This window comes from Labeo rohita, chromosome 9, assembly GCF_022985175.1.
Source record: "Labeo rohita strain BAU-BD-2019 chromosome 9, IGBB_LRoh.1.0, whole genome shotgun sequence".
NCBI lineage: Eukaryota > Metazoa > Chordata > Actinopteri > Cypriniformes > Cyprinidae > Labeo > Labeo rohita.
In genome coordinates, this window is record NC_066877.1 from 1,629,317 (window position 1) to 1,646,862 (window position 17,546).

At 40.2% G+C, this 17,546-nt stretch overlaps 1 protein-coding gene across 2 annotated transcripts in view; it reads right to left on the minus strand.

Annotated features, from left to right (window-relative positions):
* Window positions 1-17,546, minus strand: part of mylka (myosin, light chain kinase a) — a 79,807-nt gene that overhangs the window by 18,712 nt on the left and 43,549 nt on the right. For both annotated transcript variants that reach the window (XM_051119251.1, XM_051119250.1), the window contains exons 11-18: window positions 15,793-15,945; window positions 9,153-9,290; window positions 7,696-7,893; window positions 7,239-7,485; window positions 6,049-6,132; window positions 4,936-5,720; window positions 4,033-4,149; window positions 2,257-2,319 (exon numbers count right to left, since the gene is read on the minus strand). In XM_051119251.1, the coding sequence (XP_050975208.1) occupies window positions 2,257-2,319; window positions 4,033-4,149; window positions 4,936-5,720; window positions 6,049-6,132; window positions 7,239-7,485; window positions 7,696-7,893; window positions 9,153-9,290; window positions 15,793-15,945 (1,785 nt within the window). The remainder of the gene's footprint in view (window positions 1-2,256; window positions 2,320-4,032; window positions 4,150-4,935; window positions 5,721-6,048; window positions 6,133-7,238; window positions 7,486-7,695; window positions 7,894-9,152; window positions 9,291-15,792; window positions 15,946-17,546) is intronic.

Below are 17,546 nucleotides of genomic sequence, written 5' to 3' on the forward strand. Positions count from 1 at the left end.
AGCTAATAACAGAGAGAAACAGAATGAAGCCATTTTGGCACAGGCCCATAACACAACATAGCGAACGTGATGTGCACAGCAGAATTCAGTAGTGGTTGTTTCTGAACAGGTTATGAAAGCACTAGGTTCTTTAGGACACCAGTTGGGTTCAATATCCACCAGTGATTCAGAAGTGCTTTGGAGGTTAGATTTTTCCATCATCCAAGACACCATTGCTTATTTTTATAGCTTCGTGATTTTTAATCACAGACTTTCCAGGACTGCAAACAACTCAATGACTGAATGTAACCTCTATGGTGGAAGACCTGCCGAAGCCTCAGATGCTACAAAATCACTCTCAGCCTTCTATTGTCAGCCATCGATTTCTTGCTTGTTTATTCTCAGCACAAGATATCCAAATAACTCTGGCACAGTTTTTTATTTTGAATATAGTTTCTAAATTAGTAAGTAAAATGCCCCTCTGAAACAAAGCATCAAACATGAATCATTATCTCCTAAAGACTGACCCTGTGACATTTAAGCTTATATTGAAGCTGCAAAAATGTATGCGACTACTGTATGTATTCCTGTTGTAGCTGTGTACTGTCTATGCAGACAGCTACATGTTTAAGGCAGAATATTAATCCAAATGATTAAGTAATTGATCTGAAACATTAGACAGCCCTAGAATGTCCAAGTCAAATAAACACTCACAAATAATTATGATAGACTTTGACTGTAGTACATGCTACAACATGAACCTTTAGAAATATATGAACCTTTATACAGCAGTTCTTTCTGGTCCTCAAATCTGATTGGCTGAGAGGATTGCGATATTCCAGTGATATCTGAACTCCAACCGCTCTTTCTCTAAGCGAGTATCTTGGCAGACGCCCAAATCCACTATAATTTTATAAACAATACTGTTTTTATGTCACGAAATGTAGTTTTAAGAGTTTTATAGGTGAGAATGTACTTGTTAAGACCACAAATATGTGGTTTGTTAATAAAGATAACATCTATTTGAAGAATTTGAAAAAAAAAAAAAAACTTTGTTCTTTTGACTGAATTGCCTAGCAACTTTTATAATGGCTGTTGTTGTTGAGTAAATATTATTCTACTACTCGTGTAATATTACTCATTTGAAGCCTCACTTCTTTCTTTTAAGAATAAACAATCATTAATATTCCTGAGACATATGGGAGATTTCACTTTTGGGATAAGTGCACACATCATCACTTTCACCAGTTTCATTTTCAGCCATTTCTGAAGATATAGTTCAAAACATACAGTGCAAAACATAACAGTCTGCTTAGAGAGAAGGCGAAAAGTAGACTCACTAGTATACAAAACCTTCACAAAACATTCTGAAGAATGATAGGCATGCTAAAAACACTGATGTTAGAAAACTCATACAACACTCCTTGTGGAGTGAGGGTGAGAGTCTTGACTGAGCCCATACATGGAAATCCAAGTGGGTTTTGCCAAGCAGTCATGCAGTAAGAGTCATGATCTCTCTCTCTCTTTCTCTTTCTCTCCACTTTCAGAAACACTGTTATATTCTCTCTTTATATCTCTAAAACTAACCTTTGTTCACCCCTCATTTTTGTCTGTCTACTTCTTGCTCATTGAGTTTGTTTAACACATAAAATAAGTCAAAGTCAGCTCTCCAGCAGTCTTGTCAAACATCTCATCTGATGAAGAGTGTGAGAAGTCAACAACTGGTTTAAAAGTAAGCAGTGTCCTCCTCTAGGGTTTGCTTTATACTATGCTAGTCTATGCTCTACTATACTATACAGTACTACAACTTCTGGACTATACAAAACTAAAGCAAATACTGCGAGGACTAACTCTTTATTGATAATAGTCCATCCAGCCCACAACGTTATTTTGTTCACTAAAGTTTACATCTTTCCTTGAATCTGCAGATAATTACGAATGAGGCAACATGCAGACGGATGTCCTTGTTTGTTTGTGTTTTTAATCTGATTTTAAGCATATTTGTACAAAAAACAATAGTAGCAACCCACTAAATATAATCTCAAATAATTGAAAACCTTTGCAGAAAGGTTTTTTCTTTAACTTGTGGACTTAAAAAGTAATTAAAAAGTAATTATTCTCAGTGATATATCCCTAGTGATGTCGTCTATAAAAGCTACAAGCAACATAACAATGTGTGTGCGTGTGCGCAAACTTTCTGCAGTGGGAAAGGTTCACATCTCCCACGCCACTCCATATTGGGATATAAAAAAGGAAGTACATATTTTGGAAACTCACTCTCTGTGGTCGGGGTAGAGGGCTTCCTGCTCCGCTTATCAGCTGGTGTGGAGACAGTGGGATCTGAACACAGACAGACAGAAAGAGTAATACAGAAAGAAAACAAAAAAACTAGAATCAAATTCATGTGACCATCATGAAAGCAGTATATTATTCATCTTCATCTTCATCTTCTACAAACCAAAAAAGTCCCCAAACTATCTGGGCTGATTACATCAATAATTATTTTGAGAGGTTATTACCATTTTATGATTGCCACTTACTGCAGAGACAAAACAAAGGCCAAAACCTGAGGTTAAAAAGTTGAATTTTGCCGTTAAAACGGTAAGCGCCTATTTAGGATAAGCTGTGTGTTTATGTAACTAATAATATTAAAGAAATTAAATAATATCAACATGCTTCCATTAAAAATATAGATTTTTCCAGGTCAAGGTGTCTTTCATTTGTCACTGCTATGCAGATACATCTAGAGACAGCTGCAAAGACATTTAAGGTCTTTTAAAATGAGATAGAGAGAGATTGTTTGATGGCTGTAGGGACATGTACTGTAAAGCAGGACACAAAGATCTAGCGATGGTTGCAGGGACATGGCCTGTTAAGCAGAACAGAGATATCCAAACACAACTGTAGGCACATGCCCAGTAAAGCAGGACTGTGAAATCTAGACACAAGATCTACTGTATAAACAGATGTAAAGACATCTCCTGGAAATCAGAACTGAGAGAAAGAGGTAGCTATAGAGATGGAGTGATCTACAGACAACCACATGGATATGACCTGCAAAGCAGGACATAGTGATCAGGTGACTGTTGTCATGAACTGGGCAAAGACATCTGCAATCGATGGATAAGCTAGACATGCATTACATATAACATGCTGGACATCTCATGCAGGATGGCTGTAGAGTCAAGTCTTGTAAAGCGGGACAAATAGATCTATAAGCAGCTGTAAGGACATGTCCTGCAGTTGGGACAGACAGATCTAGAGATAATTGCTGGGACATGTCCTGCAAAGCAGAACAGAAACAGAGATGACTATTAGAATAGTATAATAGTATAATAATAGTGTAATAATATTTTGTCCTGGACAAATGGACCTAGAAACAGTTGTGGGGAAATGTCTGTAAATCAAGACATGCCTTGTTAAGTTGGATAAATAGATCCAAAAGACAGCTAAACACATCCTCTAAAGTGAAACAAAAATATTTAACAGTTGTAAAGTCCTAAAAAAAAAGAAAAGAAACAGAACAGAACAGACAGACAGAGACAACTGTAGGGACATGTCCAGGACAAAAATCTAGAGATCGTCATGGGAACATGGCCTGTAAAGCTAAATAGAGATCCAGAGATGACTGTCAGAACATGTCATGTGGGACAAAAAGACAGCTGTAAAGATATGTTATGCAAAGTGAAAAAGTGAGATCTTAGGACATGCAAGCAACATAACGCAAGTTGATCTGGTCAGTAATTACCGGAAGATGCAGAGCTCAGACAGAGACTCTAGGGAGATGGTCAAACACACTGCCCAGCCCAAAACGGAAAGAATGAAACTATAATATTTTCAAAGAATGCCCAGATTTTACATAGTGGTCTATTTTAGATGGGGGAATTTAAATTGAAATGTAAAATTTTTATGTTAAAAAAATTGCTAAACCTTGAAAAAGCTACATTTCTGACACTTTTGACAGTACACCCCATCTCTCAGAGAGCCTATTAAGTTTCATAGAGTGGATACAGGAAAAGCATGCCGTAAACTCATTTACTCAGATACACTCACCATCCACTAGGACCATACAGGAACACTCTGTGTTGCCCTCGTTGGTCTCCGCCCTGCACACATATTGTCCTTCATCCTCAGGTAGAGCTTTATCAATGGTCAGCGAGCACTTACCACCTGCTCACACACATACACAAACACATTTAATGGTTATTCTATATGTCTATGGGGCAAATGACAGATGCTGTCAGCAGTTCCCAAAGCAGAACATTTCTCCAATATTAATATGGATTGCATGCACGTTCAATCAGATATTTTTCAAGGTCACAGGTCTACTTGTATTGGTCACAACATTGATATATTTGAGTCAGATGAAGTCTTTATGAAACATACATTCCTTTTGAAAAAGGGTTAGAATGCTGTTAATGACACAGGGGTCCAAACCACAGAGATGCAGCTCTCAATCTACACCTACAAACTACTTTTCTCTTCAAAAGTAGTTTGTTATTTTAAACATCATGTTGCATCATGAAAGCTTACATCCTTACACTGCTGCCATGTTACTACGGCTGACACTAGAGTGTGATGTGACCACTACTTAAAGACAGTTATGTAACAGTTCTGGTACTCATATCTGATATGTGGTGTTCTAAGAGTGTTTGCCTGTGTCTGTGGCATTCCAGCCAACTGTTGTGTTTCTCAGCAGCAAAGTTGGTCCAGGTTTGGATCTATTTTCATTAGTGAACCGAAAGTCAACTGTTTGAAATATCAGGTACTCATTATTTTTGTTTAGAGAACTGTCATACTGTGATTACTTCTGATCTGCTGATGCTTTACCATATGTACAAAACCATGTAAACTAATAGAGCCCCTGATAAACGCCCCAATGCCAAACTTCATCCATGATAGATGTCAACAAATTAGTCCTTTTACGCAATATCAAATGTGAGATGCAACACTGACCCTCGTTCGCAATAACGATGAATTTGGATGGTTTGATGAGTTTTCCATCAAGCGTCCATGTCACTTTAGTCGGAGATTCAGATGAAAGTTGGCAGTGTAGATGCAAACGTTCCCCATCCAGTACCGTCACGTCCCTCAGTTTCTGCGTAAAAACGGGCTCTTTCTTTCCAACTGCTTTTGTTTTTTCTTTTATCCCTCCATCCACACAATTCACATCATTTTCCTTTCCTCGGGTGTCTTTATCACCTTGGGTTTCTCCATTCCTCTCCGTTGGTTGTTTTTTCTTGTTGCCTAACACCGATCTGAAGTCAACAGCTTCGGTTTTGTTGGGTTGCGTTTTCACTAAGGATCCAAGACCAGGTTTCAGGCCTTGGCTTCCTTTCTTTCCCAGCACCGCTCTGAAGTCCAACTGCTGTGGAGAGTTGACTTTGCGCTCCTCTTCTGTCTGGGTCTTGGGCTTGATCTGCCGTTGGAGGTTCCCCCTGAAGTCCATCTGCTCGGCCGTGATCTCCTTCAGGTCTTCCTCAGAGACGCTCTTAGTGGTGACCTTGCGGCCAAGCACGGTTCTGAAGTCGATCTGTTCGGCCTCCTGCTGACGGATCTGATCTTCCCGATGCTCCTTTGTCTCTACACGCCGTTTCAGAAGCCCACGGGTGGCGGAGCCCTCCTCGTCTTCCTGATCCCGACTCCTGTTGTGTTCCCAGAGTGGATCAGAGTGCGACGCTGCAGGGCTGGGAGTCTCTGGCTGTCCTCCCCTGCCTGGTGCAGTCCACTCCACCCCTCGGCTGCCACAGGAAGAGTGGAGAAAAAAATACAGAGATGGTTAAAGCCCCAGCTAGCTCAGCCCACACTGGAGAGCAGCTTAATCGAGGGGGAGTTAGTTCAACACGACAGAGTTGCATCAGAGATGACTTCAGAGACCTTATAGGGAAATGAGACCAGAATGAGGCCCCTAGACTAACCCACACAACAGCACAGCTGAGTGAGGAACCATAAACAAAGCATTTTTTTTTTATAAAGAGAGATTATGTAGATTTAGTGCAGGGGCTGAGGGGTAAGGCCTGTAAATATAGCCTTGAGGCTGAGGAGAGCAAGAATAGAAGGAGAAAGTACCGTTCATGAGAATCGTCACCAGATGACATGGGGTCCTCACTGACGTGCAGAGCGGCCACTGACCTGCACTCTCCTACTTTATTCCTGTGAACAACAGAAGATTTCTGAAGAAAGCTGAAGTTCATTTATGGTAAATGGCTGAATTGAAAAAGTAAATGATGAACTGAAAAAAAAAACAACACATTTCCTCTAAGCATAATTTCATTGCATGTGAACTTTAATGCATGGATCTCATGAAAACATTTTACCCACCCAAAAAGATTTAGCATAATTTTTTTTTTTTTATATGTGTAGATGCAATTTTACACATATAGAAAAAATTTGATTATTAAGCATTTCAACAAATACCATGACATAGCAATACATGATTTAATATTGATATGTTCATTGCTATATTGCATTATTTTATATTGCAATATAGATTTATAAAAATCATTTCACGATGGAAAAAAAAAACTTTTGATTAGTGGTAAAGTGTCTTTAGTAAACACTTTAGGAACAATTTTCACTATTAACTATAGTTACTTATTAGCATGCCTATTATACATATTCTACATCCCTAATCCTACCCAATACCTGAACTTAACTACCTTACTAACTATTAATAAGCAGCAAATTAGGAGTTTTTTTTTTTGAGGTAAAAGCCATAGTTAATGGTTTGTTAATAGCGAGAAATGGACCTTAAAATAAATTGTGACCGTGTCTTTTATACAGTTTTATTTGGGGGCGAAGTGACAAAAAAAACAATCACACATTTGAATAGAATCAACAAAACCAAATTAAAACCTTAAGGAATAAAACCATTTCACTTTTGAGTATACTAACAACTATGTGTTAGGTTCTCAAAATGAGTCAATATTACAAAAATACACATTTTAGTCATACACATTTTTTTGACCACGAAACCAACAATTCTTTAAAATAAACACCTGCCAGATGGGAAAATAAAGGAATTTGTTGACATATTTTTAAACATGCTTTTAAAAAAACACTTTAAATTACTAGCTTCCATCTGAAAAAAAGCTGGAAAATGATTTTTTTTGGAAGCAAATGGCACCCATTCAGTGGAATGGCTCAACTATACTATCTACTTACTAAACTATATACTAAACTATTATACCTAACATATAATAAATTTAAACAAACAATTTATACAAACAATTTATTTTATTTAATTTTTTAAATCTTACCTGAGATGAATCTCATAGTTTCCAGCATGATGTGTCTTCACTTTCCTGATAAGCAATGAGACAACATCTTCCTTCTGTAGGATCTCAAAGTCACCACCTTCAGATACTACCTGCCCATCCTTTATCCAGAGGAATTCTGGGAAGGGGTCACCAGCGATCGCACAGGAGAGCAGAGCAGGTTGACCCAGGGAGGCGGTAGAGGACTTGGTTTTAGTGATGAACCAGGGCTGAACTCCATCTTGAGGCTCTGTGAACAACAAACCAAAATCCACTGGATATTCATATCCATTTTCAACTATTATATCATAATATTTATTATATAACCTTAATATCACTTTATAAATGAATTAGAAGAAAAGGCTCTGGCAGTATCTTGTTGCAGACCATACCTTCTGTGGTAATTTACCCAATTAAGTAATGTTTATAGTAAGGAACAGTGTGATTTATATGATTGTACCTTGTACAGTGAGGGATGCTTCAGTCCGAGCAACTCCGGCTTCATTCCACACCTCACAGGTGTAAGTCCCTGTGTCCTCAGGAAACACTTCCTGTATGAAGAGCGTATACTGACAGCCCTTCCTCTCAAAATGGAAATCCTCAGACTCCTGGATCTCTTTTCCATTATGCAGCCAGACCACCTCAGGGGTAGGATTTCCTACATAAAACACATATCACACTTGCAAATTATTAAGCAAATTAGAGTTAGACAAAATTAATGGAGGTCAGTGGGACAAAATAAAGATTAATCAACAGCACTGACTAATAGAGCATGAAAGAAAGTTGTCAACTATGACATACAAGCCACAGTGCTGCTAGGTAAAGCCTAGCCTTTTTTTATATGATTTCAGAAAGTTCAATTGTTGCTGAGGTCACGTTAATGCAAATACACAGTCAGGAGACCCCTCAGTGTTACACAGGAAGTGCTAGCAATTATATAATCACACAAGCACACAGACACTAGACGACACACGATTGTGGAGTTAAATGATCCCTCTTAAGGGAGTACAAAGGAAATTCCACTCATTACTGCTAAACACTGCAAAAGACACAATCTATTCAGGAATATGTCGAGTAGATTTTAAAAATTTTAAAATTGATTTTAAAAATTCAAACTGTTGTACATATTTTACTGTAAACCACCAATATATGATATGAATCAGGGTAACAGTGGCAAAAATGACTTACAATCTCACTTTGAAAACAAATAAATAAACAAATAGCTAAAGCCCTTTTTTCTCAAACTATATTTATGCTTTGGTATTTCAGTTTTTTAATGTAGTAGCTATATAAAGGTATAAAGTTGCAATCAAATCAGTTCTGAAAATGTCGCACCCATGGATTGTTTTTGTTGTGTTTTCATTCACCTTGTGCTCTGTGTGACCTACTTTCTGTCTCTCGTTGATTCTGTCATTTGGTTCAGGTGTTTTTTTGTTAACTATCTTGTTAATTATGTATTTAAGCTGTGTTCAGTTGCCCAGTCTACTACGTCCCTATGTGTGCATCCTGCCTTTCTGTTTGTGGAATTACAGATTGTGGATTTATTAAAGACTATTTGCATCAACCTTCATATTCTTTGCGCATTCATTCCCATCGTAGTGTGACATTTTAAACAAAAATTTAAAACAACCAGTGGACAATGAAAAAAAGGATATAATTATTTTAAGTTAAAATATAATGATATGTAATATCATGTGCATTATTTATTTAATTAATGCATGGTTTAATATAACTATGTAATAAAAATGGCTAGCACACTGCAATATTAAATGCTTTTCATGAAGTAAAAATTACTCAGAACATAAATGTTACAACTTAATGAAAATGGTAATTTCTGACAGTGAAATGCAAATTATGAATAAAATAAATTAAAAGTCAAAAATCTTCTTATGTCCTCGAGAAGCTGAACTTTCATACCTGTCACTTCCACAGTCATGGTGACCTGACTGCCGTCCATGACTCTGAGATCCTGCAGGCCTTTGAGGAACACCGGGGCAGATGGTCTCCTCACATCAGTCACAGGAGGAGCAGCAGACCTCTTAACACTTGGCTTAGCTGGGAAAAAAAAAACATACAGATTGCATAAACCCTACTAAAAATTACCTCAAAAATATACAGACAACAGAAAGAAAAAAACTTGAAAATTGACATGGGGTGCATGGGGCACCAACTAACTCGGGGTTAATTGTAACATGCATGGTTTAAATATTTCCATGCATGCTAGCATAACCAAATTTACGATATGTACTAGTTGCCATATCAACACTATATAGAGAAAAGTCTGCACCAAAATTCAAAAGCCTTTTGAAGATATTGCTAAATATTTATTTGACCATAGTAAAAGTAAATTTCTGTATGAAGTAAATTTTTCCATCTCATTTTTAGTATTCATTTAAAATGAGACAAATCTTCTATCATTTTAATCTACAATCTTTTATTTATCAGTTTAGATAGTTCCCCTTCAGTCGTACTCTACGGTGTTATGTCAATACTGACGTATTTGGGGTCCTACTTGGGAGCCCAATCACTTCCGAGCTTAAGAAGAAAAAGCCAATGAAATTGGCAAGTGGAATTTGCATGCTAAACCACTCCCCTGTATATACAGGTATATAAGATGGCGGCATGCATTCACTCAGATTTTTGCTTCGGGGCCCATTGCTTTGTGAGCTGCTTCTACAAGAAGTAAGAAAATACTCTCATTGCTGCGGGAGTTTCTCGGCTGTGTGGAACATCCCTTCTTTGCATTCCAGCGGAGAGATCGCCCTGCTGCGCTAGCAGATAAGTGCTGCGGTCCTCCCCTGGGCAATCCAGCCTAAAAGAGCAATTTCCTACAGCATACACGGTCATTGAAAGTGTCTTCTTCAAGACGCATTTCCGATCGTGTGCTTTTGGGGAGCGATAGTTTCCTCATGAGGGTCACAATCGCTGTCTCACAGGTCTGGGATGTAAACAAATGCATGTTGAGATGGCGTTTGTTGCACTCACGCTGCGTGGGCATGCCCATTATTATGCTCGGTCAGGGCTTACATTAATATCGCTGACTCCCGAGGCTGCATTGGCTGGAAGCATGGGAGACCTGAGGTTTATAGTCTGGATTGCTCCGCCGGGTCAGTCCCCGCGGAGGTCTGACTACTCTCAGCGTATTACCATCGAGTTTCTGAATGTTGATGCCGGTTCGTTCCAGTGCGAGCCTTGCGTCTCATTTAGTGCTCACGAGGAAGTTAAGATGTCTATCGCCGCATCAGTGGAGGGACTATCGTCTTCTGATGCTGGAGATTCTGCTGAGTAGCTCCCCGTGATGGTGGTTGCTCAGTCGGGGTCCGAGGCTAAGTTGACGGCCATGTTCCCCTGGGCAGGCCCGACCGCCAGGCGGGAGGTTGGGTTCTCCGCCTTCCCCTGGGCATTCGGGGTTTGACGATTGGTTTCAGCGACGGACGAGGCTCTTCCCTGGTACCTTTCCTCCCGGAGGTTCATGAAGAACTCAGCCACGTGTTGGGCTCTTCCCCCGGCACTTCCCTTGCGGGTGGGGGCAGCTTGAGAACACGTTGATGTTCTCTGGTGGAGTGTGCGATTGCGGTGCATTCGTGCTTGTGAGCACAACCACCTGGTGGGACCGTCCGTGTTTCTTGCTTTAGCCTGGGCTCACAACGGGAGGAGGGAACGAGGGAAGTTCTGACTCGAGATTGATGCAGGAACTGTGTTCTGTGACTGAAAAGTCTCGGGGCAGTCCCTCGGTCAGGTGATGTCCATTTTATGGCCTAAAAGTGTTATCTTGGCTGAACCTGGTGGAGACATGTGACACTGACAAAGCTCGCTTTCTTGGTGTCCGTCTCTCAGGCCAGCCTCTTCGGCGACACTGTCCAGGACTTATCTCAGCGGTCTTGGGCAGTTCACACACAGCAAAAGAACTTGGAGTGCCCATGGAAGGGCCACGTTTTTCGACTGCCTGTCAGTGAAGGCAGCCAACAGGAACTGCTCCACTCCCCTTGGCATTGAGCTGGCCACACCTAGGGGGCGCAGTCTGTCATTGGGTTGCCTTGCATGAAGCAGGGCTTCCTCAGAACAGACTACCCAGGGATTACAGGATTGCTCCGGGGATACCCTTAGGAAGACAAGGGCGTTAGTGCCTCTCTCTACCGCTACCGCCTCTGACATACGGGTCAGCAGGTACCCACCCCTTCAATAAAAGAGCAATTTTCTCGGTGTCCTTGGGTTTCTTAAAACATGATGAGTTTCTCTGTGAGTGACACAGGTCCTCCTCACACCCAGGCTCAACACTTGGTCTCGCGGTTTAACTAGGGATCCAGGACGCGTTATTATCGGGCTACCATTTGGGTGGCTGATACAGAAACACATCTTTCTGTTCTTCAGCACCAGGACTGGGTTACAGCATCGACCTGAAGGACGCGTGCTGTTATGCTTTGATTGCCCTGATGCAGATAATTTTCCGGGCCTGCTTTAGGGGTGAGATGTATCAGTACGGGTCTCCCCTCGGCTTCCTTACTTTTTGGAGTGATTGCTTTCCCGCTTTTTACAAATTCGTGGGGGGGTAAAAAAAAAAAAAGAAAGAAAAACACTCCTAGATCCTCAACAATCTCTACAACTGAAGTATGACGACTTCACTCGTGAGATTTGTTGGGCGAGTACGGAATCTTGGTGCATTCGCACTTCAGCCAAAGGGACTTTAAGTCAACCAGGAGAAGGGTGAGCTCTAAAAAAAAAAGGAATGCTGAGCTCCCTTTTTTCTCTGTATGGAATTGGATCTGGGATTCGAGACATGTCAGCTAAAAGAGTTACCTGATTCTACAGTCACAGAACAGCGTTCAGAGGCCTAAGGCATATGGTAGTCGTAGCCTCGGTGGTCTGCTCGGCTATTCCATATGAGATCGCTGCAGCATGGACTACACGACTGGATCCTGAGATGGGCATGGAACTTGGCACACTGTGGGTTGGAAACCCCTCAGTGTTGCCACCTTCTCAGCCACTGGTCAGACCTTGTGTTCCTACGGGCAGCTGTGCTCTTAGGCTAGGTGCCGAGGCTCAAGGCACTTGTCTCGGTAACCTCCGACACAAGCTGAGGTGCCATTTTCAACGGGCAGGCAGCCTCAGGCTCCTGGAAAGGACCTCAACTGCAGCGACATCAGTCACTTCGAGTTGCTAGCAGTGCGTTCCCTCCGCCGGCTCCTACCGATGCTGCGGGACAAGCACACGCTAGTCCTTAGGACACCATAGCCACAGTAGCGTACACCTACCCCTGCGGTGATCTATGCTTCCGTTGCATGTTGCAACTCACCTGCCATCTTCTCCACTGGAGTCTATGCGGCTCATATTGCTGCATGCCGTTTAGTCAAGTTGCGAAAAAAAAAAAAAAAAAAAAAACACAGCAACTCTCCCGAGAATGGCAACTCCAAACCTTGGTCTCAGCTCATCTGGAGTCGATTCAGCGATGCTCAGGTAACCTCTTTTGCTTTCTCTGAATCCTTCTACTGCTGGCTTGTTCCTGACCGAAGGCACAGTAGGCATGCACTGGCACACAGCTGGACCCGGGGTCTATGAGCAGGACTAGGCTTCCCTGCACAAACCCTGTGCTAGATCGGGGGGGTGAGGAGCAGGTTCTCTGGTGCGTCTTACTGACCCACCCGAACCTGGGCTGCTGACACTCATTCTCCTCGTGACACCACCTCCCGGGAAGATTACCCTGAAGAAGAACCTTCTTCTCAAGATGGGCACAGTCTGGCACCCGCATCCCGATCTGTGTACCTGTATGTCTGGTTTCTGGATGGGACGCGGTAAGACCAGTAGACTTTATCACTTAGGCTAGTGCCCCCTCTATGAGGCAGGCATACGCGCTGAGGTGAGGTCTTTCAGTTGTATGGTGCTCCATTCGCCAAGTTAACCTGAGATGCTCGGTCAGAGTTATGCTCCCCTTTTTGCAGTTGGAGCAAAGGATGTTCCCTCCACTGTATGTTCATTGTAGCCATCTCGCCATATCAAAAAAAAAAAAAAAACAATGCAGTGGACTGTCGTCCCTAGGGGGGGCATCACCTGATCGACAGGTTCCTGAAGGATGCAGGGGGATAAGTCCCCAGTCTGGTTATGTGCCCGGGGTTCCCACCTCTCACCTTGGGGTTCAGGTGGTGGACCTGCAAGCGCTGCCGCCGGAGGAGGCAGACCCGGCCTTAGTATTGCTGTGTCCTGTTCGTGCTATTCACGTTTTGGACCACACCCGGAGCATTAGACGCTCCGAGCAGCTCTTGTTTGCTTACGGATCAGCAGAACGGGGATGCTGTCCTCAGGCAGAGGTTGGCCAGTGGGTGGAAATAGGGCCTCACCTCGGCTTCTTAGTGCCAAGGTGAGCTATGCCCCCTAAGAGTCGAGTTCACTCTATAAAGAATTACTTCTCTTGCTAAGATTCTTCTTGCGCTGAGCTGCGACCTCCCGTGTGTTGCAGGTAACTCAGGTAACTGGCGAGAGGACAACTCGGTGATGGCTTGCTGCACCATTCCTTACGGATCCGTGCACCTCTCCAGGTTGTTTCGGAGAGCTTTGTGTGGAAGTGCATCTCTGAATTTCTGAATGTGTTTCTTCATCTATTTGCCCACAATGTTTTGAACAATTAGATTATTTTTTTATTAATATTATAAAAAATGCCATAATTTTATTTTTAAAAAGTTCATAATTTTTATTTTATTGACAAAATATTTTAGTTTGTCTTGCTTATTTTTTTCAATCAATCAGATAACATTTAATGCTGTCATATGGTCATGTTACAACGTGCCCCTCAAATGTTACAATGTACCACACCTACAAGCATGTTGTCACATTTCACTTTCTTTCTGTTGAGGTAAATAACAAAAAACGTATACATTGTAATTATGAAACAAAGCAACATATTTTGTGGATTTACACAAACTGAGAAATTCAAAGTGTTACGTTGTGCCCTGTGCTCCCCCTAGTGTAGGAAAATGGTCCAACACACACACAAACACACACAAGATATAGCACTCTTATTTGTGTGATAACACCATCATTTTATAATTTGAAAGTATTGCTCATGTTCAGGTACCACAGATCTAATTGCATTTTCCATCAATCAGTTATTGTATCTTCAGCAGTCCTCCACATGTAGACACAGCAGCATCTGTGCTGACAGTGTCCTCTTCAGTACTTCACCAGAATCAGTCACATGATCATTCCACATAAGAAAAGTTGGGTGATATCCTGTGTCCATGTTAGAACTATTAGATAATGCATCAGAAAGTTAACGGATGTTGCAGTGCTGTAGGAGTCTGTGGAGATGCCGTATCATCAGGTCAGTCGGGAATACAGCTGTTTTAGATGCTACTGGTCCTCTGGTGTTTCCCTTAATCTGCTCCTCAATATTACTGTAAGGACACATCATGCTGGAACTACTCCTTCATCACAAGTATATGACATAAATATCAATTTATCTTTTACTGTATAATAACCATCTTAATTATCTCTTTTTACAGCAATGTAAAAGAATCTCAAAAGGGAATTCAGATTTTAAAAATGCGAAATCACATTGCAAAAAGTGGCAACCTGCAATTGTTACTATAAAGAGCTGTTTCTACCTAAACCCATACAAAAATGATTTTGTTGGTTTAAATTCATGTATTTAGGTTGATTCAGTGATGTTAAATAATATTTTTTTAACTTGAATAAAACTAGCACATTTAGATTATTAATGGGTAATTGCTCATTTATGTGAAAAATTCAGTATTTGTAGTTTCAGTATTTAAAGAATACATAAATCATGTCCTTTTACTCTGTTTTGAAATATTCCTTCCTATTTATATACTGTCTGTTCACTGCTTCTAAATGCATGCTGAATAGTATAGCCAGGGATTTTTAGGGAGAAAGGGTCATTTCTCTTCAAGTTGTCCTCTGAGACTCAGATCAGATACGGCCACTGCAGAATGTGGATGTGTGTGCGTGTGTGGGAAAAGACTGGTATTTTACATTTTTAACCCTCTTGAACATGGAACCTCCGCCATTAGACAGCCTCACAGACTGCAAGACAGCAGATGTTTCTCTAATCCTGAGAACCTTAAAATAACTCTCAGAAAACTCATCCATGATATTCACTGATCAACGGAGCACATACCAAACTCCTCCTATAATGTATGAGCGAAGTTAAAACTCACAAGTCTCTTGGTTTTTATGACTCAAACACCTTACAAATACAAAGAAAAGTATTTAGGGCACTTAAAGGAATGATATAATAACATTTAACATTCAAATTGAATTATGCTGCAATTAGATTAGTGCAATTAGATACTACAGGGGTTCCAGGATTATTTTATTTAATTTTTTTCCAGAATTTCTTTTATTTTGCTGATAGGAATTTTATTTATAATACGTTTGGCTTGCCAGTTCAATTCATTTTAGAGCTGAAACGAGCTGTAATAACTTTCAAAAATTGCATTTTTATGAACATTCTGGTTAGCTTTAATGTTATTATTGTGAAATTTTTACGTTGAAAAGTGTGTTTGAGCTATTTTTACTTAAAATAAGAAGGGGGCATGTGTCTTACCTTTAACAAGCACACGAGCTGTACACACAGCCCTGCCATGATCATTCACTGCAACACACGAATACACTCCTGCATCCTCCAAAACAGCTTCCTTAACTGTCAGCTGAGCTGTATTATTCTCAAACACAGTGTGGGAATATGGAACGGGCTGATCTGAAAAGACATACAAAGAACAAAAAGAAAGAGACTGTATCAGTAATTGGCCAACAAATCAAGATCTGAGAACTTTCTATTGTAAAAAATCCCATTGAGAAATCAATGGGATGCAAATCAATGTATCTGTGTAAGAAAAATATCCATCCAAAATATAATTTGTCTACATACTATGCCACTCTTTTGTGAATGCGAGTTGGATATTTTGGATCTATATTTTTCTTACAAAAACACATCGATTTGCTTTAGAAGACCTTTAATAACCCCCAGAGCTGTGTGGAGCACATTATTTTTTCTTAAAAATCTCTACCACCATTCATTGCCATTATAAATCTTGGAAGAACCAGGACATTTTTCATATTGTAATCATCTGAAAGGAGAAAGTCATATAGCCCTAGGATGGCTTGAGGGTGAGTAAATCAAGGGGTAATTTTCATTTTTCGGTAAACAATTCCTTTAATCCATTCCGCAAAAGCTGATATAGACAGGGTGAAGATCATGCAGATAAAATTGCAGCCAATACACTAACAAAGTTATCTTGGAGTGATCATAACGAGTGTATAGGGCACTGCAGTGATTACAGTGATGATTTTTATTTAAGCCGACCTGGACCCAGCATGATTTTTCCATTGTTTTGGATTATTGCAGGAAAAATAATTGTTGCTGTGTAACCAATGAAAGATTGAAGTGAAACACTGAAAGTTTCGGAACAGTTATCAACAGCATAATTATAAGCACAATGAGGCTGTGAAAGAGGACTAGTGAGTAGATGAGGTTTCTTGTTTAGTGTGATGATATTTAATTTCCCAGACAACCTTTGTATTCCCATTTAGACACTTGTTTGCAACTGCCTTTTTTAAAAAAAATGAAAAGCTTTATTAAAAAAAAAAAAAAAAAAAAAAAAAAACTTTGCAAGGAGGTATTACCAATGTATTTCATGTCATAGAATAAAATGTGAAAATATCTCAGTTTGTGTTAACCACAGACCGTATTTCAGGCATTAAAGGAGAAGTCAACTTTCAGAACAAAAATTTACAGATAGTGTACTCACCCCCCTTGTCATCCAAGATTAATGTTTTTCTTTCTTCAGTCGTAAAGAAATTATGTTTTTTGAGGATTTTTCTATATATTATGGACTTCTATGGTGGAAACAATCCCAAATGCGGTTGTAAACAATCCCAGTCGAGGAAGAAGGGTCTTATCTAGCAAAAGGATCGGTTATTTTCATAAAAATAATACAATTTATATACTTTTTCATGTCAAATGCTCGTCTTGTCTTGTTCTGCCTGAACTCTGTTTTTGTTCTGGTTCATGACAGTTAGGGTATGTCGAAAAACTCCCATCTCATGTTCTCGCTCGACTTAAAAAATTGTCCTATATCGCTGTTTTACCTTTTTTGTTAAGGGTTTGATATTCTTTGCATGTTCGCTTTGCATAGACTGGGTCAATACTTCTGCAGTGATGTAGGATGATTTTGAAATTATTTTTGAAGTTGAGGAAGAAAATACGATTGGAGTTTTTCGACATACCCTAAACTGTCTTGAGCCAGAATACACAGAGTTCAGGCAGAGCAAGACGAGATGAGCGTTTAAGATTACAAA